General features: G+C 37.7%; 1 protein-coding gene across 4 annotated transcripts in view; it reads right to left on the bottom strand.

Annotated features, from left to right (window-relative positions):
- The window catches only part of EPHA6 (EPH receptor A6), a 511,169-nt gene that overhangs the window by 85,117 nt on the left and 407,626 nt on the right, over window positions 1-18,426 (bottom strand). For 2 of the 4 annotated variants that reach the window (XM_035315198.1, XM_035315199.1), the window contains one exon: window positions 8,966-9,088. The exons of the other annotated variants lie outside the window; for them this stretch is intronic. In XM_035315198.1, coding sequence (XP_035171089.1) covers window positions 8,966-9,088 — 123 coding nt within the window. The remainder of the gene's footprint in view (window positions 1-8,965; window positions 9,089-18,426) is intronic. 4 annotated transcript variants of the gene reach the window in all.

The raw sequence follows: 18,426 nt of genomic DNA, 5'->3' as shown, positions 1-18,426 counted from the left end.
GAAAAATAATAGTGAAAGATTTCGTAAGTTGGAAATAAGAAGAAGAAGAAGGAGTATTATTTAGGTTATGAAAAACCATGTTGCTCTCACAGTACTGAGAAAGATCAATTGTTCATCTTCAAAACGAGGACAGGAATTAATATTGGTTGGATGGGGGCAGAGAAGTCTTCAGAGGGAAGAAGTATCTGAGTATTTTATCATGGGGTAGACTAATGCAGTTCTGGAATGCATTGAATTATTTTCCTATCTTTGTAATTACTTACACAGATGAAACATGGACATCCTTACTTGAAGGAACAGGTTTAAGGACAAACAGAAGTGGAAGGTAATACAGATGGGAGTCAGAGATGCTGTCAGGGCTCAGAAGGACAGCCCAGATGCTGCAGTGCAGCACAGATAAAGCTCTGCCAGCGTAACAGGAACCTGCCCTGCCCCCTGTGAAAGCTCACACATAGCCACGGGGAACTCTGTAATGGAAAGACAGCATGTGCCAAAAGGCCCTCCTGTAGGACCAATAACAAGACCCCCTTGAAGCAGGGGTGGTCTACAACAGATAACTGGACACCTGAACTCTAGTGTAAAGGCTTGATCAACTCAGGTGAGTGTTTTCACACAGATACAAGCACAGGCACCGGACAGTATGTGAATATGAACCATGTTAATTTTACAGTCAAGATCCATGTAAGAGAAGTCAAGGAATAAGAGCAAAGGAAATGGTGTCAACTTTTTTAGGATAGAAGACAGAGCTCATGATCATCTAGGAGCTAAAAGCTGCAGACTGCTGGAAGAGAGCATACAACTTCATGGTTGAGCTGGGGGAGAACAAAATATAAAAAGGCTTGAAAATGAATTCAAGGATTAAGACAGCAAAACAAATCATTCTTGCAGCAGTTTTAGATACTCAGCAGTGCTGGAGTGGGAAGTACTGCAAGAAAGACTTTTGAAGTATAAATAATACATACTTAATATAACTATATGAAATTATAATCCTATTTATACATGACAGATTGATACCATACCCACATTCACAGTTTTTTTTTTTTTTTTTTAATATAATTTCTGTGCTGCTGTAACTATTTCCAGCCCACTTGTCCCCATTACCAGCCACCTGGCTGGTGTGTAGGTTAAAGGAGCTTCCCCTCCTCACACAATGCACAGGTAGTAGCTCTGGCTCTGGCAGATCCCTGTCAGACTCCCTGCATCTCAGAAAGTCAGACTGAACACACAAGAGCAGTATCAGTGCTTTGCATGATCCAGAAAAAGGACATGGATTTCATTATTCAGAACTTAGATGAATCTGTAGGAAGCGCAGGGGTTATTCATGGTTTTGATGCAAATACTACCTGGTGACAAGTGGCTGACTGGTTTTGACAAGGTGTTTGTTTTTCCCCGAGAAAGTTTTTCATTAGAATTCTCCCTCACGGCTGTACTGTAATGCCACTGAAACAAAATTCAGCATAGATGACAAACATTCTGTATTGGTGTCATGCCTCCTCAGAATGCATGTTACAATTTTGTATTTTCCACTGATCAATCTGCTTCACATTTTTTTTATAAGCAGAAATACAAAAAAAAAAAAAGAAAAAAGAAAAAAGCCACCATTGCAGAATGTTTTAAAATACCACTTGCATTTAAAATTCACAATAAATATATTTTCAGTTGTCTTTTTTATCCATAAGATTTTGATAACATGTAATCTAATTGAGTGGTAGAATGATGAATAAGGAGAAGAATTTGAAGTGGCATATCAATGACAAGATATTCAGCTTGTTGTCTCCTGTTGTCATTTTAAATAATGCAGCAAAGCCCACTTCAGTGATTTTTTTTTTAAATGTAAGATTAATCCTCCAAAAAGAATGTAGTTAGTACGTGCTCATTCCTACAGTCCTTACTTATAATGAAATCTTTAATACCCATTATGGGAATAGATCCTTTAACATAAACACAGGTTATTTATTTTTCCACTTAAAGAGCAAAGGCTTTGAATTTTCTCTCTAGATCATGTAACAAAATATTGCTCCACTACTTCTGCAGGTCAGAATTCATGTGTCCAAGTAGCCTCTCAGAAGTTACCTGGTTGTCTGACATTTTTCCTCCCAATCTGCTGAAGGATTTCTGTCCATTCCATCCTTCTAAAGCAGGAGAGAAGTTTAAGAGAGCAAAATACACAGCACCTTTAGCACTGGGCTTTTCAGCACTCTAGTTGGGTGCAAAACACCCACGGTAAAAGGCTGTGTCCCTCGCTCAGGTGAACAGGGCTTGGAAGGCACACTTGGGTGTCACACTAGGTCTGTGAGAACCACTTGCTGTGGCACTGCGGCGTCTTCACTCCTGCTACTATCAATGATACAGTTGTATGCATCACATCGGAGGAGAACTAATTTCAGCGAATAGAATACAGGACTTTTCATAGCACTAAAACAGTGGAGGGGAAAAAAAAAAGAAGAAAACCAATGACTATGGGAAAGGCAAAGGAAAAAAAAAGCTGCCAGGTTCAATACACCTGAAGGCAATGGAGCTTTTTCTGCAGGCCATCCCAGACTGAGACCTATGTTCCAAGCAGCCTCAAAAAATAGAAGTTGCAGTTCCAACCCCCCTCTTGAAACTTCAGAAGCCAGAGTTTGCAAAAGGGATAGCATTCACATCCATTCGTCTTGCTGTTACAGGAAATCACACAGATAAAGCCTACTTATCTTGCTGTTAGTAATCTTTCTATTATCCTGTGTCCTACATAACACTTTTCTTTAGTCAAGGAAAGATATATTTGCAAAATAAGTTGACAGAAATATAGAACACATGAATGAGCATAAGTTATTATTATTTAGCAACATGACAACAGGAGAATGTGCTGTAGACAACAGAAGTTTTAGCAGTCTCCAGCATTGCTGCTTCTGCAACCCCTAATCCATATCACTCCTCTTAGTGTGCCTAGAAAAGAAATTCTGGAAGGTTTTGAGGAAAGAAAGTGGAACTGTAAAAAGAAAGCATTTGCATTGTTTCCATGATTTGTTTCCTTGTTCTTGTCTTTTTGTGAGAAAAACAAAGGGAATGCAGCAGAGTGTAAAAACAGAACAAATAGCTGTATTTTACTAGCTGGAGATGGGTATGCGAGGGAGAAATAGTATCTAAAATGATACCAAACAGATACAATAACTGGCCCATTTTTTCCCCCTGCATTTATACATTGTAGCCATACATCTTCACAAAATAATAATAATAATTTCTTCCAGTTTCCTAATTTTAGGTTAGTTATCTGTATTATCTTTCTACACATTTATTAGCTTTACAGATCCAATATGGATGAAAAAAAAAGTTCTGTTTTATTCCTGCTGCTTGTGTTTACATGAATATTAAAAGCAAAAATAAGAAAGAGATACCTTCAACATTAGGGCAAGATGGCTTATTAGAATTCACAGGCACACATGGAAGGGAACAAGAGACAGTGCATTTGAAGAACAGCAATGAAAGCTGCCACATGAACGATTCTAAGTACATTTAAGCATTTCATTTGAGAATCTTACATTATTTTTCAGATAGTAACAACTATACAGATAAACTCTTGCTGTGTATGGGGATAAGAGAAGATGAGGTAAAGTAACTTGGAAAAGGTAATCACAAAAACCAAGTCCTCAGCCTGCAAGAAAAAGCTGTGGGAATGACCATATCTGCAAGAAGAGGGCTTCGAGCTGTCTTCATGTTCCCCTGATCCTGAGAGGACAGCGTGCCAGACTGGGCTCTCAGCATAAACTGATGCAACTTAAAAACTGATGTGAATTGTATCTGTTGCCTATCAACTTCCACAGATCATTACAACAGCTGATGTTTGCATCAGAATCTTCATGTACTCTGGAACCATTCTGACATCTCCAGGCCTTACGACCACCTCATGCTGACTTGAAAGAGGTTTTAAGAGTTTTTTTTCTGAACTTCTTTTTAAGGCTAAAATGTTTGGAATCATTTACAATGACTGTCTGGGCATGAAATGAGCTATTTAGCAAGGGTGGAGAATGAAGACCTCCTTTCATCATGTACAGTCAGAGCTTAATTCCAGTTTTATAGTTCAAGCTAAACTTTAATGGATCAGACCCAAAAGCTTTTCTCACTGTTCATGTCATTCACTGATCATTCATATTTTGTCTGTGAAGCCTACCTAATGGCAAAGTCCACATACATTCCCAGTTTGAACTTCTGTCCTCAGAAAATGCATGCCATTATGTATTGGTTGTAGGGTTTATACACTAGACATGCCTATGAAATAGCACTGAAGCTGGAAATAAAAAAATGGAAGTCATTTGGCTCAGATATCCTAGAAAATGCATATGCAATAAAAGGATCAATTTGTTAGTCACCAAGAAAGGTTTAGCAGTTTTCATTTAATAAAAAATACAGCAGTTGAGGTACTGGAATCCAGAATAGGGAAAAATGCTTTAACTGAGAAAAAAATAATGGTTACTTTTCTCATTATTGGAGTACCATAAAATTATAGTTGAGTTTCACTATGAATAATTGCTCCTTGATGGTTCTCGTTGAGCAATTTTGTTCAATAATGGTCTGTCAATACAATTTGCTTTCAATTATCAGTTTATACAATATCAAGAATAATGGGCTCACTCAGGTGCACTTTGAAATTGTAGCAAAATATTAATTTTTGGGAAAAGAAAACTGATAATCACCTGCTTTAGTACTCTACATTTATGTCGGAGTTTTTGGAGAATCTCCCTATAATAAATGTGAATATTACCATCTACATAGTTTGTTAATGTAGTTTCAATACTGAACATTGTGGAGAGAGGTGGGGAGGTTTGCTTAACATGGCCTTACATTCATTTCTAGTTCTTGTCAACAAAAAAATCAGGAAAGGAGTTAAGCTTGAAAGAAACAACAGTAAAGGTATTTGATTTTGCTCCCTTCCTTTCCAACATAGCAGGTTTAACAATCTCTCTGACACCCTTCAAAGACAGCAGCATACCCTAAGATTTTCTGACCCTTAACTTCTGCCAGGTAGTATGGGTATGCATTCACATTCACATAACAAACCCTTTACACACGACTGAAATCAAGAGCTGCAAATACACAGCAAGAGCAGGAAGCTAAGAGTTGCCCCAAAATGGAGCAAACACTGCTAGTTTGGGAAATGAATTTGAAGAAATAGAGACAGCACTGGCAATTTTTTTCCCCCGACATGCACACAAATGTGTGTATGTATGCCTGTGTAAATATGAAGAAAGGGGTAAGCTTCCTCACTCATATCACCATATGTAATGATGAGGAGTGGCAATTGCTACACGGTTTAAGAATTCTGTATCATTTTTGCAAGGATATCACTTAAAAAAATATTTTTTGCTTTTGTAGATCCATTGGTCATGAACCATTACATTATAGACCTGCATCAGCTAAGTCATGTGAATTTGTACTGTTAACAAGTGGGATAACTAGAGACTACGTTGTGACATAAAGGATAGCTGAATCAAAAGAAAGCTATTGTTTTTAAAGGGAGTTATTTTTTTGCAGAAATGTAGGATATATTTTTGGGGGCCTCCAGTCTTGCTTCTCGTGAAACACTGTATGGACTGACAGACTTTTGATACATCTGTCTAAATATAAACACTAGACATTAGACTAGACTAGACCATAGACATTAGCATAGCTTTGTCTGGGTTTAAAAAACAACTACCTTTGAAGGAATCCATTTATGCAGAAAAATGTTATGTCCCATGCCAGCAACATAAATTAATCTTTAAGTTGGCTCAATGAAAATACCTTTTACAAAAGTGAATGTCTGCACAATGTAAAATCAGAAACCAAATTACACAAAACTGGACATCAGCTGTCCATATGATGGCAAAAAGAATACCACCTGCTTGTCCACCCTAAAGTAGAAGGGAAAAAAGGAAAGCAAGAGCTACTTTGCCCTGCCAAACCATTTTCCAGGTGCTTCTTTAGGAGGCTTTCCAGTTTAGTTTTGTATTTCACTTTAAAAACATCTCTGGGGAATTCTGTAGAAATAAAAGACGTAAAGGCATTTTGTCTTGGATAAGGAGTATTTTTTTTTCTGACTATTTTGAAGTAAATCTGCCACTTAACTTGAGTTAAAGGTTTTGGTAAATAAAAAAAACCCATCTCATTATCTTTTTTCCCCCTGACCCTAATAGCAGAATAATGCAAGCATTTTAAGCCTTTCATGTAGTTAAATTCACTGAATTCTTACACATAAGCTATATGTGAAGTAATTAGGCTATAATTCAGCAAAGTTACTAAATGCTAAGTACTTCTGTTAGGCTTATGAAAGGCACTGTCCAATATGAGCCTAATGTCTCAGATAATGGAGGTGAGGTCACCATGCTATCAAATGTAGCAGTCAGGCATGCTTCCCTCTAGTACTAATAAAAATAATAATAATAAAAAAACAGTGATTCTCTTACTTTTATTGAGAGAAGGTAAGGGCTGGGGACAGGAGAAGCATAAAGACTCCAATGGACGTGATTTTGCTCACGTATTGCTGTTCTAACAGCCACAGACTGCCATGATAACATGGGTATCAGCACTTAAAAAACTTCTGGGAGTACTGTTGCCTTGGGTGTCTTTGCTTCTTGCTAAAGCAATATTCAGAAAAAAGGTCTGGTGTTGAGTGCAGTGTTTTCTTTTCTTTTCTTTTTTTTTTTTTTTTTTACACAAAGGGTACATCCCTTCTGTCAATACTGAAGTGATTACTGATTCAAGGATGAACTTCTCTTTTTCACTGAATCACACAGATTCAGTTCAGAGTCTCTCACGTTCCAGATCAGTACTCCTTTCAACAAGAGATTTCTTTTTCAAAACATACAATAAATATTTGGGCTTTTGGCTCACTTGTATAGCAATGCTGAGTTTAGCAATTTAGAAAGTTAGCATGAAATAGCATCCTCTGGTCATCTAATATAGTCTAACAGAATTAAGACTATGCTTAATGTAAATCCAAATACATGAGAGTAAAAAAGGAAGAGTTTAACAGCAGCACTACAGATAAGGTTGTTAAGGTACATTTTTTAACATTAATTGCTGACTTTTACAGTGGAGTTTCGTGCCACTTGCCCACTCTCACCCCATGCACTCTTTCTCAAAAGAACACCTATCATCCATTAGATTTTTCAGTCTTTCTGTTCCTATGGGATTGTTTCTGAGCTCTTTTTTGCTGTTGACATGACCAAGCAACGTTTATTTCAATTACATTGCTACGTTATATGTTGCACAGCATGCAGCTACATTTCCATTTTCCCGTTTTGAATATTTCATCAGATTGGTTTAGAATTCTTAGAAAAAAGACATTTAATTATAAACAACTTTTACTAAACAAATAACATTTAAGAGTTATGATTTAAGTCTAAAACATGATAAGGTGTTGTACAAACACTCAGAAAACAACAGGTTTTATTGTTATAAGTTCTGAAGACTTTATAAATGAACAAGTTAAACTTGTAGGTAGCTAGGTGAGAAGCCAATTCATGAGCACAGTGAAGCCATTTTCAATCTAATAGAATCAGTGACTGCCACACAAAACACAGTACTCAAAACTGAGAATTTTGGTGGGCCTAGGGTTTTTCATCTTCCATAGAGCTGTTTGGTGACAGATACCAATCTCATTGTGAGGCTTATGGCCAAAATAGCCTAATGGCTGTTAAGCACTCTGAAATACCCCAAGGAGAAAATAATATGAAAAGCATTTTACAGACTGTTGACAAAAGACACCCGAAGAGTCTTAGGAAGAGACATCAAAGTTGCTCAGAAGTAACACTTAAAACAAACAAACAAACAAAAAAAAACACAGTAAAGATAATATTCGATTAATGGTGTCTATAATTATCATAATAAAGTCATACAGAGGAAGAACAGTTTCTTTTTTATAGCAAATAAGTACCATGTATGCCATTTTTCAGTTTTCTCCCTAGTTTTACCATAGGACATTTTTTTTCTCTTTAACCAAAACTGTAAGTAACATCACAGGTAAGATGCCCTGAAAAGGATATAAGTATGATATTAGCCCATGTACAGATTAATTCTGTATAAAAATATGTAGTTTGGAAGGGAACAGAACTGAACTTTGATTGAATTTTAACAATAATTAAGATACATGCATTTACTCTTAATTTATTAGCTCTGGTGACAGATGGTGTTTAATGGCTCCAGACAAGAATGGAGAACACACATAGACCTTCTGGGAAAGAATGCCTCCACCCTAAGCTTCTTTCCTATTTCAGCCCAATATCTGATAACAGCCTATTCACCTGGTACTGTGTTCTCATTCTCAGCCTACATTCATTCAACCCTAGGCCAACCCTCTGGGATCCTCCGTGCCAGCATACAGCTGTACTTCTGCTCGGGACCTTGCAAGAGGCAGTGTAGAGTATCGTGCTGACAACACAAGCCATGGGATTTTCTCACTTATTGCAAAGGAGTTCAAATTAAATTAAATTAGTTCGAATCGTAATAAAAGTTACTTTAAAAAGTTAAGGCATTTTCCATGAGATACAAGTTGCAACTATGGAACAGTGATCAATGAAATTTGGCCTTTTCAATTTTTGTTTTGCTTCCATGGTTTAGCGAGAAAATGCAAATTTTTACAGAAGAATCCCAGAGGCACATAAAAACTGGAATTTTACAGAGGCATTTTTAGTTTTGTTCCCCTAGTGGACATGGCCATGCTTCATGAAGCACTTGATTAGAGGACATCAGGCTTCTGTTTAGGTTGACCACTAAACTACAGGTCACTTACCCTCACACTTTCTCCTCTACAATGATTCAGGGACATAGCTGGTTTCTGAAAAATAATTTCTCTTTTCTATTTCCTTCCAGTTTGGCTTTTTATTGGAAGGGACATATCATCTCCCTGTCTAACCAGTACCCTATTTTGTTTCCCTAAAAAGTGTGAAGAGATGGGGCAAAGGGTGAAGGGAAAAATTGATGTGGGGGAAAAGGCTGTAATACCTACCAGAGGAAATGCTGGGGGGTAAAGATCCACCCCCTGACACTGGATGTGAGGTCAGGATGCTATTTAAAAATCCCGCCCTCAGGAATCTCGAAAGAGACTTCACCCCAATGGTCGGAAAGGATCCTTTCAAAGAGATAAAAATGATCATTAATCAAATGAGTTGTTCTTTGGCTGTTAAAGAAGTTGTCTGTTTAAAGAAAAAATAACCAAACCTCTGCACAGCTAACAATGGTTTCACTGGAACAGATCTTATAAAATGCAGTTAAAAGTTTTTGAGTGCTTTTTAACCAATTCATAAAATACACAGCTTTAACCAGAAAGGAGTTGTTTTCTGCATACTTCGCAAATGGAGATTTCCGGCACTTCTAGGAGGAATGTAAAAAAAATGAGATTTTAATGGTAAAATAGACCTCTTGGATATTCACAATGCATTCGAAATGACTGCTATAAAAGCACTTTTACAGTTTTGTATACAAATCTAAGAGACTAGTAGAGGCAAAGGTATAGCAGCAGAGCTGAGTTTTATGTCAGTACCTCAAAGACATGTGACAAACCACCTGAAAGAAGTCATGTCTGGCAAGGGGTAAAAGGAGAACCAGGATTAGTGTTAGGACAGCCAACACTGCTAAGCCAGAGCTTCTGTCAAATCTCCCAACAACTGTCAATATATTGATGCAGGCAAAAACCAGAAGTATAGACGTGGCTTCTTTCTGCTTTGCTATCACCAGAAGCTTTACAGGTTTTACACTTCCGATTGAATGAACATTATGTTCTTCTCATTGCCTAATAGTAGAGTTCAATTTCTGCAGAGATGATCTCATCCATCCATTTTAAAATAAATACTTGTGATATATCTAAGATAGTGTTGATAAATAAGGACTCTATCATTCTACCCACTGTTTCAGCTTTCACTGTGCATACAGAGACCTAGAGACATCGTTACAGCTAGCTCATGTTAGTGCTCAGTGAATAACAGCATCAAAGCTGGATCTGAAATGAGAGCTCTATACACTTTGCATAAAAATATAGTCAAGACTTTCCAACCTTGCAATAAATTTAAACTGATAATTAGATTTTTTTTTTAGTTTTGCAAGTATATCACGCAAGCATACGTCCAGTAATTTAGGCTATGGTAAGTTTGTTTTCATCATCTTACAGGTGTTTCACAACTGTTCCTGTAGGAGATGGAAAAAAATCTTGATATATACAATGAGAAAAAAAATATGCTTCTTAAAATTCACTTTTTATTTTATTTTATTTTTTTTAACTCATACAAACACGTATGAGGATAGTTTAGCCTCAAAACACATATATGCATTTACTGAGCTTAACATAGCCTAACAGCTCTGAATTTTTCTCTTGCACTTTCAAGCAGGAGATCTATTGTTTCTTCTCAAAATATTCCTCACTTGCCCTTTAAATTTGTTATTAAAACTACCATGGTCTGTGGAAAAATTATTGATTTAATTAGTGCTCTGGGTGCAGTATTTTTATATCTGAAAGCTAAAGATATAGAATAAAAGTGTTCCCTCTGGCTATTCCAAAAAAGCTTGACTTTGTCTGCCTTGTCAAACTGTTTCCAAACTCCACAGCTTTCATTTTAAAATATTTTCAGTAGAGATCATGGATAGAGTCCAGAATGTTCCAGAAGAAAATTCAATTTTAAAATGGAAAATTGTTCTGTAAACTCCAGGATGGTGTATACTAAACAGCACCTTAAAACATGAATGCTAAATGACGAACATATGAAGACTTCCCAAATAAAACTTTGCTCCATTGTTTCAAAATATGAATCACACCAACCATAAAGTACACCCACAGTGAGTCACATGCTATGTTTATAGACCTTCAGAAAAGTGAAACAGCTTGAGCTTCACGATGGATAGTTTCCTACACTTAAATGGAGTTAAATGGCAAATATCTCAAGTTTCCTGTTAGAGTTAAAATAAATCATGCTGTTATAGAAAGTAACAAAGACAAATACAAACCTGCTTCACTTATTGTGTGTATTTGGAAATAAAAACAAGGAGAAGCAAATTTTGGAGTAACTCAATCTGTGAATACTAAAAGAGCTGGAGGGCTAAAATTACTGAGGCCTTCCAAGCAACCTCATAATTAAAGGAATACATATAAATAACCTTTTTTCACTCACTTACTACAAAAAAGGTAGAATTCATTTGCTTCAACATAAATGCTTTGTGTCATTTGAGATGCTGAAGAAAATCTGAGACGTTCATATTTGAGTGTCATACATGACAAGATCTGTAGGAGATTTGCGCTCTTTGACAGTGGCAGCAAGAGGCAAAGCAGCAGTTGGGTATCTAAGAGGAGACATCCAGTGCCATTTTAGGCAACTGAAAGCCATACAAATACTTTCCTGTCACCTCAAAAATGTCTCCAATTAAGCAGAACACATGGTTGCAAGAACAAGACCTTGTTTAGTCTCTTCCAGAAGTCCACAAACAACTTCTAAAAAGGAGCAGGCCGATAACATTCAGCCCTGATCAGTATCCAGCAACCTAAAAACACGATGGACAGATCTAAAGTTCAATTCTCATTAAAGCACGCATGATCCTAAACCCAAATACAGCATATGCCCCAGAATGAACATACGGTGTGTGGCTGATAAGAAGAGTCAATACTTTGGTAATATCACCTGCACAGTGTGAACCTGCACAGGGTTTGTGGCTATTACACGACTATAGATGTAGAAATTGACTATTGTTACAGGTAGCTGGGAAAGAAAATCCATTTTCATAGCTCCTGTCAATCACCACCTGAAAGATAGAGGTCTGATAAGAGATTTGGGCATTCCAATAGCTTAAAGCATTACTCAAATTTTTACTTGTTTGCATAAACAGTAACAAAGTCTTTGAAAGAAAAACTGCAACAAATAATTGTGTTCAAGACAGAAGGGGAGAAAGCTCTCTGCCAAGACAACAGAGAAAGAAGGGAAGTGGGAGTGTGTAATTAAACAGAAAACACCAGCTTCTTAGAAATACATAAATTTCTGTGTGGAAATCAATAAACAGAACTGCATTTCCTTCTATCTGAATATGTTATTTTTTATTGGACAATGAGGCTGTAGTCTTTGCTCTTTTTCCAAATTGGAATTGTGCTTAGCTGTACAAAAAGTTAACGAAAAATGTGCTGCATCCTGCTGCTTTACACAAATTGCAAAGGCAATATTCATTTTTTAGAGGTGTATTCTAACAATAAAAATCTTAATGCTTAGTTTAAACAATCTCTTTTAAATAACCACACTGGACAGTTTCAAGACACTTGAATATTATTTCTTTAGCTAAACAACATTCTTGAGAAATGCAATTCTGTCAGCATACGCCATGCTGAGACTAGGGTTTTACACATGTTCTGTTGTTTGCATGAAAATTATTTTTTTTTTCCAGTGGGTGGACTTATGCTATTGAAAAAAGCTTTTACTATAACATCTTACTGGTTCTAGAAAGAGAAAATGAGACATGAATATTAAGCCATGATTCCTGAGTGCACTGAAATACAGTTGTTATATAGCAGCTGGCAGGCATGATTTTATCATGTGAAATAAATAAATAATAATAATTAAAACAAACAAACAAAGCAACAACAGTAAATCTCACAACTCCCTCCTGGTCCATAGTTACCTATCATGAACATTATGCCACCTTAACACTGAAAAATACATTAGTTATAGGTATTAGTTGGAAAAGTGCATTGAAAGAGTAAAAATAAACGACTACTCTCAACAGCTGACAGTTCGTGGAGTATACATCATTTAATGAGTTCTGTGATACCAGTTTATAGCTCAGCATCAGTTCTTCTCTTTCACAATTATTGCAGCTAAGTGCTTGTGCTGGGAGGCAGTGGGGGAGTGCTGAATCAATTAGCCTGCCTTCTGCCTTTGTCTGTTGTTCCAGGGGGAATATCAGCCCACAAATGATAGAATTTGATAGGGAAATCACTTGTATAGCATCCTACACTGGCACCGTTTTAGTTGCATATTATCTACACAGAACAGAAGGGCAAGAGTAGATAGCTGGGTAAAGGAAATACATATGCTTTGTTCAGCTCTGGAGTGCATACATTAATTCACACGCATTTATTACCACTTGCATCACAACAGCATGGCCAGCCAGAAAGAACAGCCACTTCTCCCCGTGGCAAAGGAACATCCCGTAGCCTAGGGCTAGCAACAGCAGAATTTTGCTGAAGATTCCTAGATCTACAAAGGCAAGAAAGTTCTGTCATGTGGCTCACCAAAAGTGCTGAACAGATGTATGAATGGATGAACAGAATGACACGAAACACATCCAGTGCTATACTGGTAGAATAAAATGGACTGTGATTTCTGCCTGAATGGCAGGACAGATACAAACCCAGTTTTACTCTGTTAGTGACAGCACACACCTACTCACACCTGCTGAGTGCAAACATTCCCACCGGCTTTGCTCCCATACACACTGCAGAACCAGTACAGTGCCAGCAGTCCTCTGTGACCTACACCCCACCCCTTCCTCCCCATCAGCTGCAGCTCCTTTGCCCCAGTACTGGAGCACTTAGCCGATGTCCTGGCAGCCTCTGGGCCCCACGGACTTGCGGGGATGGGACCTGAAGCTGCTCCATTGTGCAGGTACAGGCAGGCAGGGCCATCAGTTTGTTCTGTTCATCAGTCCCTGCGTTTGTTGGAAGCAAACTAAGCACTTTAAATAAAATTAAAAAAAAAAAAAAAAAAAAACAGTTTTGTTGTTTGTTTTTTTTTCATGACCTTAGTGCAGCTTGTGGAGATTTGCTTTTGAAAAGGAGAACACTCCTAAAGTCTCTGCACTGTGACTAATGATGTGTCTGAAGTAGGTTATTAAAAGCTTTCTGAAGATGCAGGATGTATGTATTAAATATATCCTGTAACATACCATATAAGAAAAGGAAACAACATAGAAGCCTCAAGCAGTAATCAAAGTAGATCAAGTATTTATTAGAACAATACGTCTTTTTTTCTCCCTATTTCTGAATTATTTGCTCCTACTTGTTATGGAATTTATCAAATATATATCCAAACAAAAATACAGCTCAGCAAATTTGCAGATGACACCAAGCTGAGTGGTCGATACTATAGAAGGAAAGAATGCCACCCAAAGGGACCTGGACAAGCTTGAGAAGTGAGACCATGTGAACCACATGAGGTTCAACAAGGCCAAGTGCAAGGAGCTGCACTTGGGCTGGGGCAATCCCAGACATGACCACAGACTGGGAGAACTCATTGAGAGCAGCCCTGCAGAGAAGGACTTGGGGGTTCTGGTGGATGAAAAGCTTAACATGAGCCAGCAGTGTGCACTTGCAGCCCAGAAGGCCAACTGCATCCTGGGCTGCATCAACAGAGGAGTGGCCAGCAGGTCAAGGGAGGGGATTGTCCCTCTCTGCTCTGCCCTTATGAGGCCTCACTTGGAGTCCTGCACCCAGCTCTGGGGCCCCCAGCCCAAGAAGGATGTGGGGCTGCTAAAGCAGGTCCAGAAGAGGGCCACAAAGATGATCAAGGGGCTGGAGCACCTCTCCTATGTAGAAAGGCTGATAGAGCTGAGGATGTTCAGCGTGGAGAAGAGAAGGCTCTGGGGAGACCTCACTGTAACCTTTAAGTACTTGAATGGGACTTCAAAAGGGAAAAAAGATGAGAAGCGACTCTTTACTCAGGACAAGGGGAAATAGTTTTAAACTAAAAGAGGGGAGATGTAGGTTAGAGGTTAGGAGGAAATTATTCACTCAGAGGGTGGTGATGCACTGGAACAGGTTGCCCAGAGATGTTGTGGATGCCCCATCTCTGGAGGCGTTCACAACCAGGTTAGGGAGGCCCTGAGCAACCTGATCTAGTGGGTGGCGACCCTGCCTATGGCAGGGGGGTCATCTTTGAGGTTTCTTCCAGCCCAGGCCATTCTATGATTTTATGATTTGTCTAAGCAACTTCTAAAGCAGCGTGAGCTTTTAATCACACTGTAGTAAAATATAGAACTTGGAATCTTAATTCAAAGTAAAAAAATTCCTATTAGAAACACTTAAATATCTTAGATATACAGCCACTGTAATACTTGGTACATCTTCTTCATTTACCTGGCAGACTTTGACTAATTAAATTAGAAATATACATTTCTAAATGCTTTTACTAATTGGTATGCAAGTTAGGTAGCTTAAAACAAAAGAGACTTTAGGAAAAGCTCACTAAGAAATTTAACAAACTACATAATTTAATTTTCCCAGATGGTCTTTAAAATGAAATAACATCCTTAAAATTTCACCTTTTGGTATATCTTAGACTGTTTGAAGATTTTATTTTAGAACAAAAGGTCCTCCTACCCCCTCACCCCCGTTATTCTGCATAAGAAAGCTTTTCTCTCAGAGCTGGAGAGTAACATCCACTACACAACATCCACTGCAGGACTGCCCTTTTTCAGAAGTCAGTTGCCATTATTCTCAATGGGACTGAAATCGTATCTTGCCTACAGTTAGGTGACTACACTGAGAAGCACAGACATCTTCCAATGTTTTAAATGAACCTACATTAACAAATTGCTCTTTAAGAGAGCTATGAGATCGCTGGAAACAATAGGGTGTACTAGCCCTTCATGACAAATGCCGTAAGCAAAATGGCTGGGGTACAGATTTGCCCTAAGAGCTATAGGAAATAACACATTTAAAGCAGACAAAAAATCAGGAAACAGATTTGTTTGTTTGTTTGTTTCAGATTTTGTTTCCTGACATAAAGTCAGGATACAGAAGATTGCACCTTTGTTGACAAATCAGTTCTCAGTAACAAACAAATAATGGCAAAACTTTTAGAAATTCCTTAACATTTTTTTTTTTTAAGTTTTGGATCAGATATAGTTATTAGAAAGAGTAGATGAAAACTGAACATTAGAAATTGTTGTGGTTTAACATGGCTGGCAGCTAAACACCACACTGCCGTTCACTCACCTTCCCCCCTCCCTCTCTGGGATAGGGGAGAGAAATGGGAAAGTGAAGCCTGTGGGATGAAGTAAAGACAGTTTATTAAGATAGGAAATAATAATAATAATAATAATAATAATGTGTATGAAACAAGTGATGCACAATGCAATTGCTCACCACCCGCTAACCGATGCCCAGCCCAACCCCGAGCAGCCGGCCCCCCACCCCGGCTAGCCACCCCTATATATTGTTCAGCGTGACGTCAGATGGTATGGAATACCCCTTTGGCCAGTTGGGGTCAGCTGTCCTGGGTCTGTCCCCTCCCAGCTCCTGCTGCACCCCCAGCCTGCCCACTGGCAGGACAGAGCGAGGAGCTGAAAAGTCCTTGGCATAGTGTAAGCATTGCTCTGCAACAAGTAAAACATCGGCATTTTATCAGCACTCTTCTCATCCTAATCCAAAACATAGCACCCTACCAGCTACTAGGAGGAAAAATAACTCTGTCCTAACTGAAACCAGGACAGAAATACAAATACCTGGATGAAGAAAAAATGGGTATGTAGATATGTACACTTTGTAAAAAATGAAAGTGCAAACAAAAGCGGGGAAATAAGACACAAGGACCGATGAAAGATATTAACATAGAGGTTCTGGAAAAGATTTCAATGCATCACACCTTCCCAATGGTGACAAACAACTGTATACACAAATATCTATCAGCCAGTCCTTGCTGATTTGTGACATGCTTGTTTCTTAAAAAAAAAAGAGATGTAGTAAGTTCAGAAAAAAAATGCAGAGAAATACAAAATGAATATACTTAGGATATTCAGAGAAAAAAATAGAAAACCTAGAAAATTTGTTACAGTGTTCGATTATTCCAGGACTGTGTCATGAATTTGAAGAGCCTTGACCTGAAATGTTTAGTATTCAGCAGCAACTTGCTTCTAAACTATGAAGGATTACTGTAAGATTTTTTTAAACCCCTTTTTGTTAATTTGGGAATAACAAAGCACCCACATGTTTTGGCCTCATTTCTGAAAAGTAGACCACTCTAACCTAGTTCTTGTTGGAAAATATTTTTAAAGGCTATTTTCTATAGAAGCCCACTGATAGAAAAACCCACTCCAGACTTAATTTCATGGGGTCTATCTGGAAACATGAAGATGACGAACACTTGGCAGGGCAAAGCTGCTGCTCATACCTGATGAGTTTCACCTTGACATCCTTGTGAAAGACAATGCTTTCCTATGAACCCATAGAATTGGAGTTCTCTTACTTCTTGATTGGCAGCTGGAAATAAATCCAGATTTAGGAATATTTACATAGAATGATATGATATTAGAAAATTCCAGTTAGAGCAAGGTTTGGTTTTACTTAGGATTTCTCTGGGAGAAAAAGCAAATGCTGGAAGAAGCTTACAATTCCTAAGGAGGAACAAATAGAAGTTACAGAATATTTGAGTGGAATATTAACATCTAATTTAATTTCCCTTGCTACCTCTAGACAAACAGGCAATTTGGGGAAAAAAAATGAGGGAATTGCTTGAAAAAAGTTCAACAAACACTTATAGCCATTTATTTTGTTATGTGTTAAATGTCAATGCACACTGAATTTCTGGTTGCTGAGAAGACCGGTGTGACAACATTAATATGATTAAAGCTTTTAACAGCAATAACAACTGTTGTGTTGAATCATCTTTGCAGTCTTAATGGAATAGTAATTGGAAATACTGTGCTTCTGTTACAGATAAAACAATCTGTCTGTGTTTAAATTGTCTATTAAAGAAGTATTTTTCAGACAGTGCTTAAACTGAAAATAGCTTTAACACAATGCTAAACAAGAACTCTGAAATCTCTTTGTATTTATGGATACGTACAAACTCAGAATGCTGTTCCAAGCAATGTATGCTGTGCATTTGGATTTCATGGCCATGCATGTATTATCAAATTAGCTGAAGCAAAATATTTTAAAATTGTATTTTTCATGATGGAAAAAAAACATAGCCTGCAATTTCAGCCAAAACCTTTGGGATTTTGTATGCATCGTTCTGCAATGTTATTTTCATTTCAGTTTCTGTGATTTTGAAAGGACAGATCCTCAGTAAAATCTGAGAGTTCCTATACTGTGGAATTCTTCATCCTTCAAGAGAGGAATCTCTCATGTGGTATATTGATGGAGTCTTATAAATTGGATGGTTAAGAAGTTTTAAATTTCCAGGTGTTCTTTTTTATGGTAGTTCCATGAAATTAAAGATTAAAAAGGTTATAATTTTGAACATCATGTTTAAAAATTGCAGTGGGTTTAAATTTAATGAGTAAAGTATCTTTTCATGGGTGATATCTGAGAATGGATGTATCGATGAACCTTGCTGTACAATATGCAGATCTGCAATTGAAACTCTGATTATCTACTCTTTTTGTCTTTCTAGTCTGAAAGTGTGAACAAGGATTAAAACCTCCTTGTTCACAAGATATACACTCTCCACTTGTAGACAGCAACTGAGGATGCACCGCTTTCAGGAAAACAACTCA

The sequence above is a fragment of the Oxyura jamaicensis genome, chromosome 1 (genome assembly GCF_011077185.1).
Source record: "Oxyura jamaicensis isolate SHBP4307 breed ruddy duck chromosome 1, BPBGC_Ojam_1.0, whole genome shotgun sequence".
Classification (NCBI taxonomy): domain Eukaryota; kingdom Metazoa; phylum Chordata; class Aves; order Anseriformes; family Anatidae; genus Oxyura; species Oxyura jamaicensis.
This window is presented reverse-complemented; position numbering and strand designations above follow the sequence as displayed.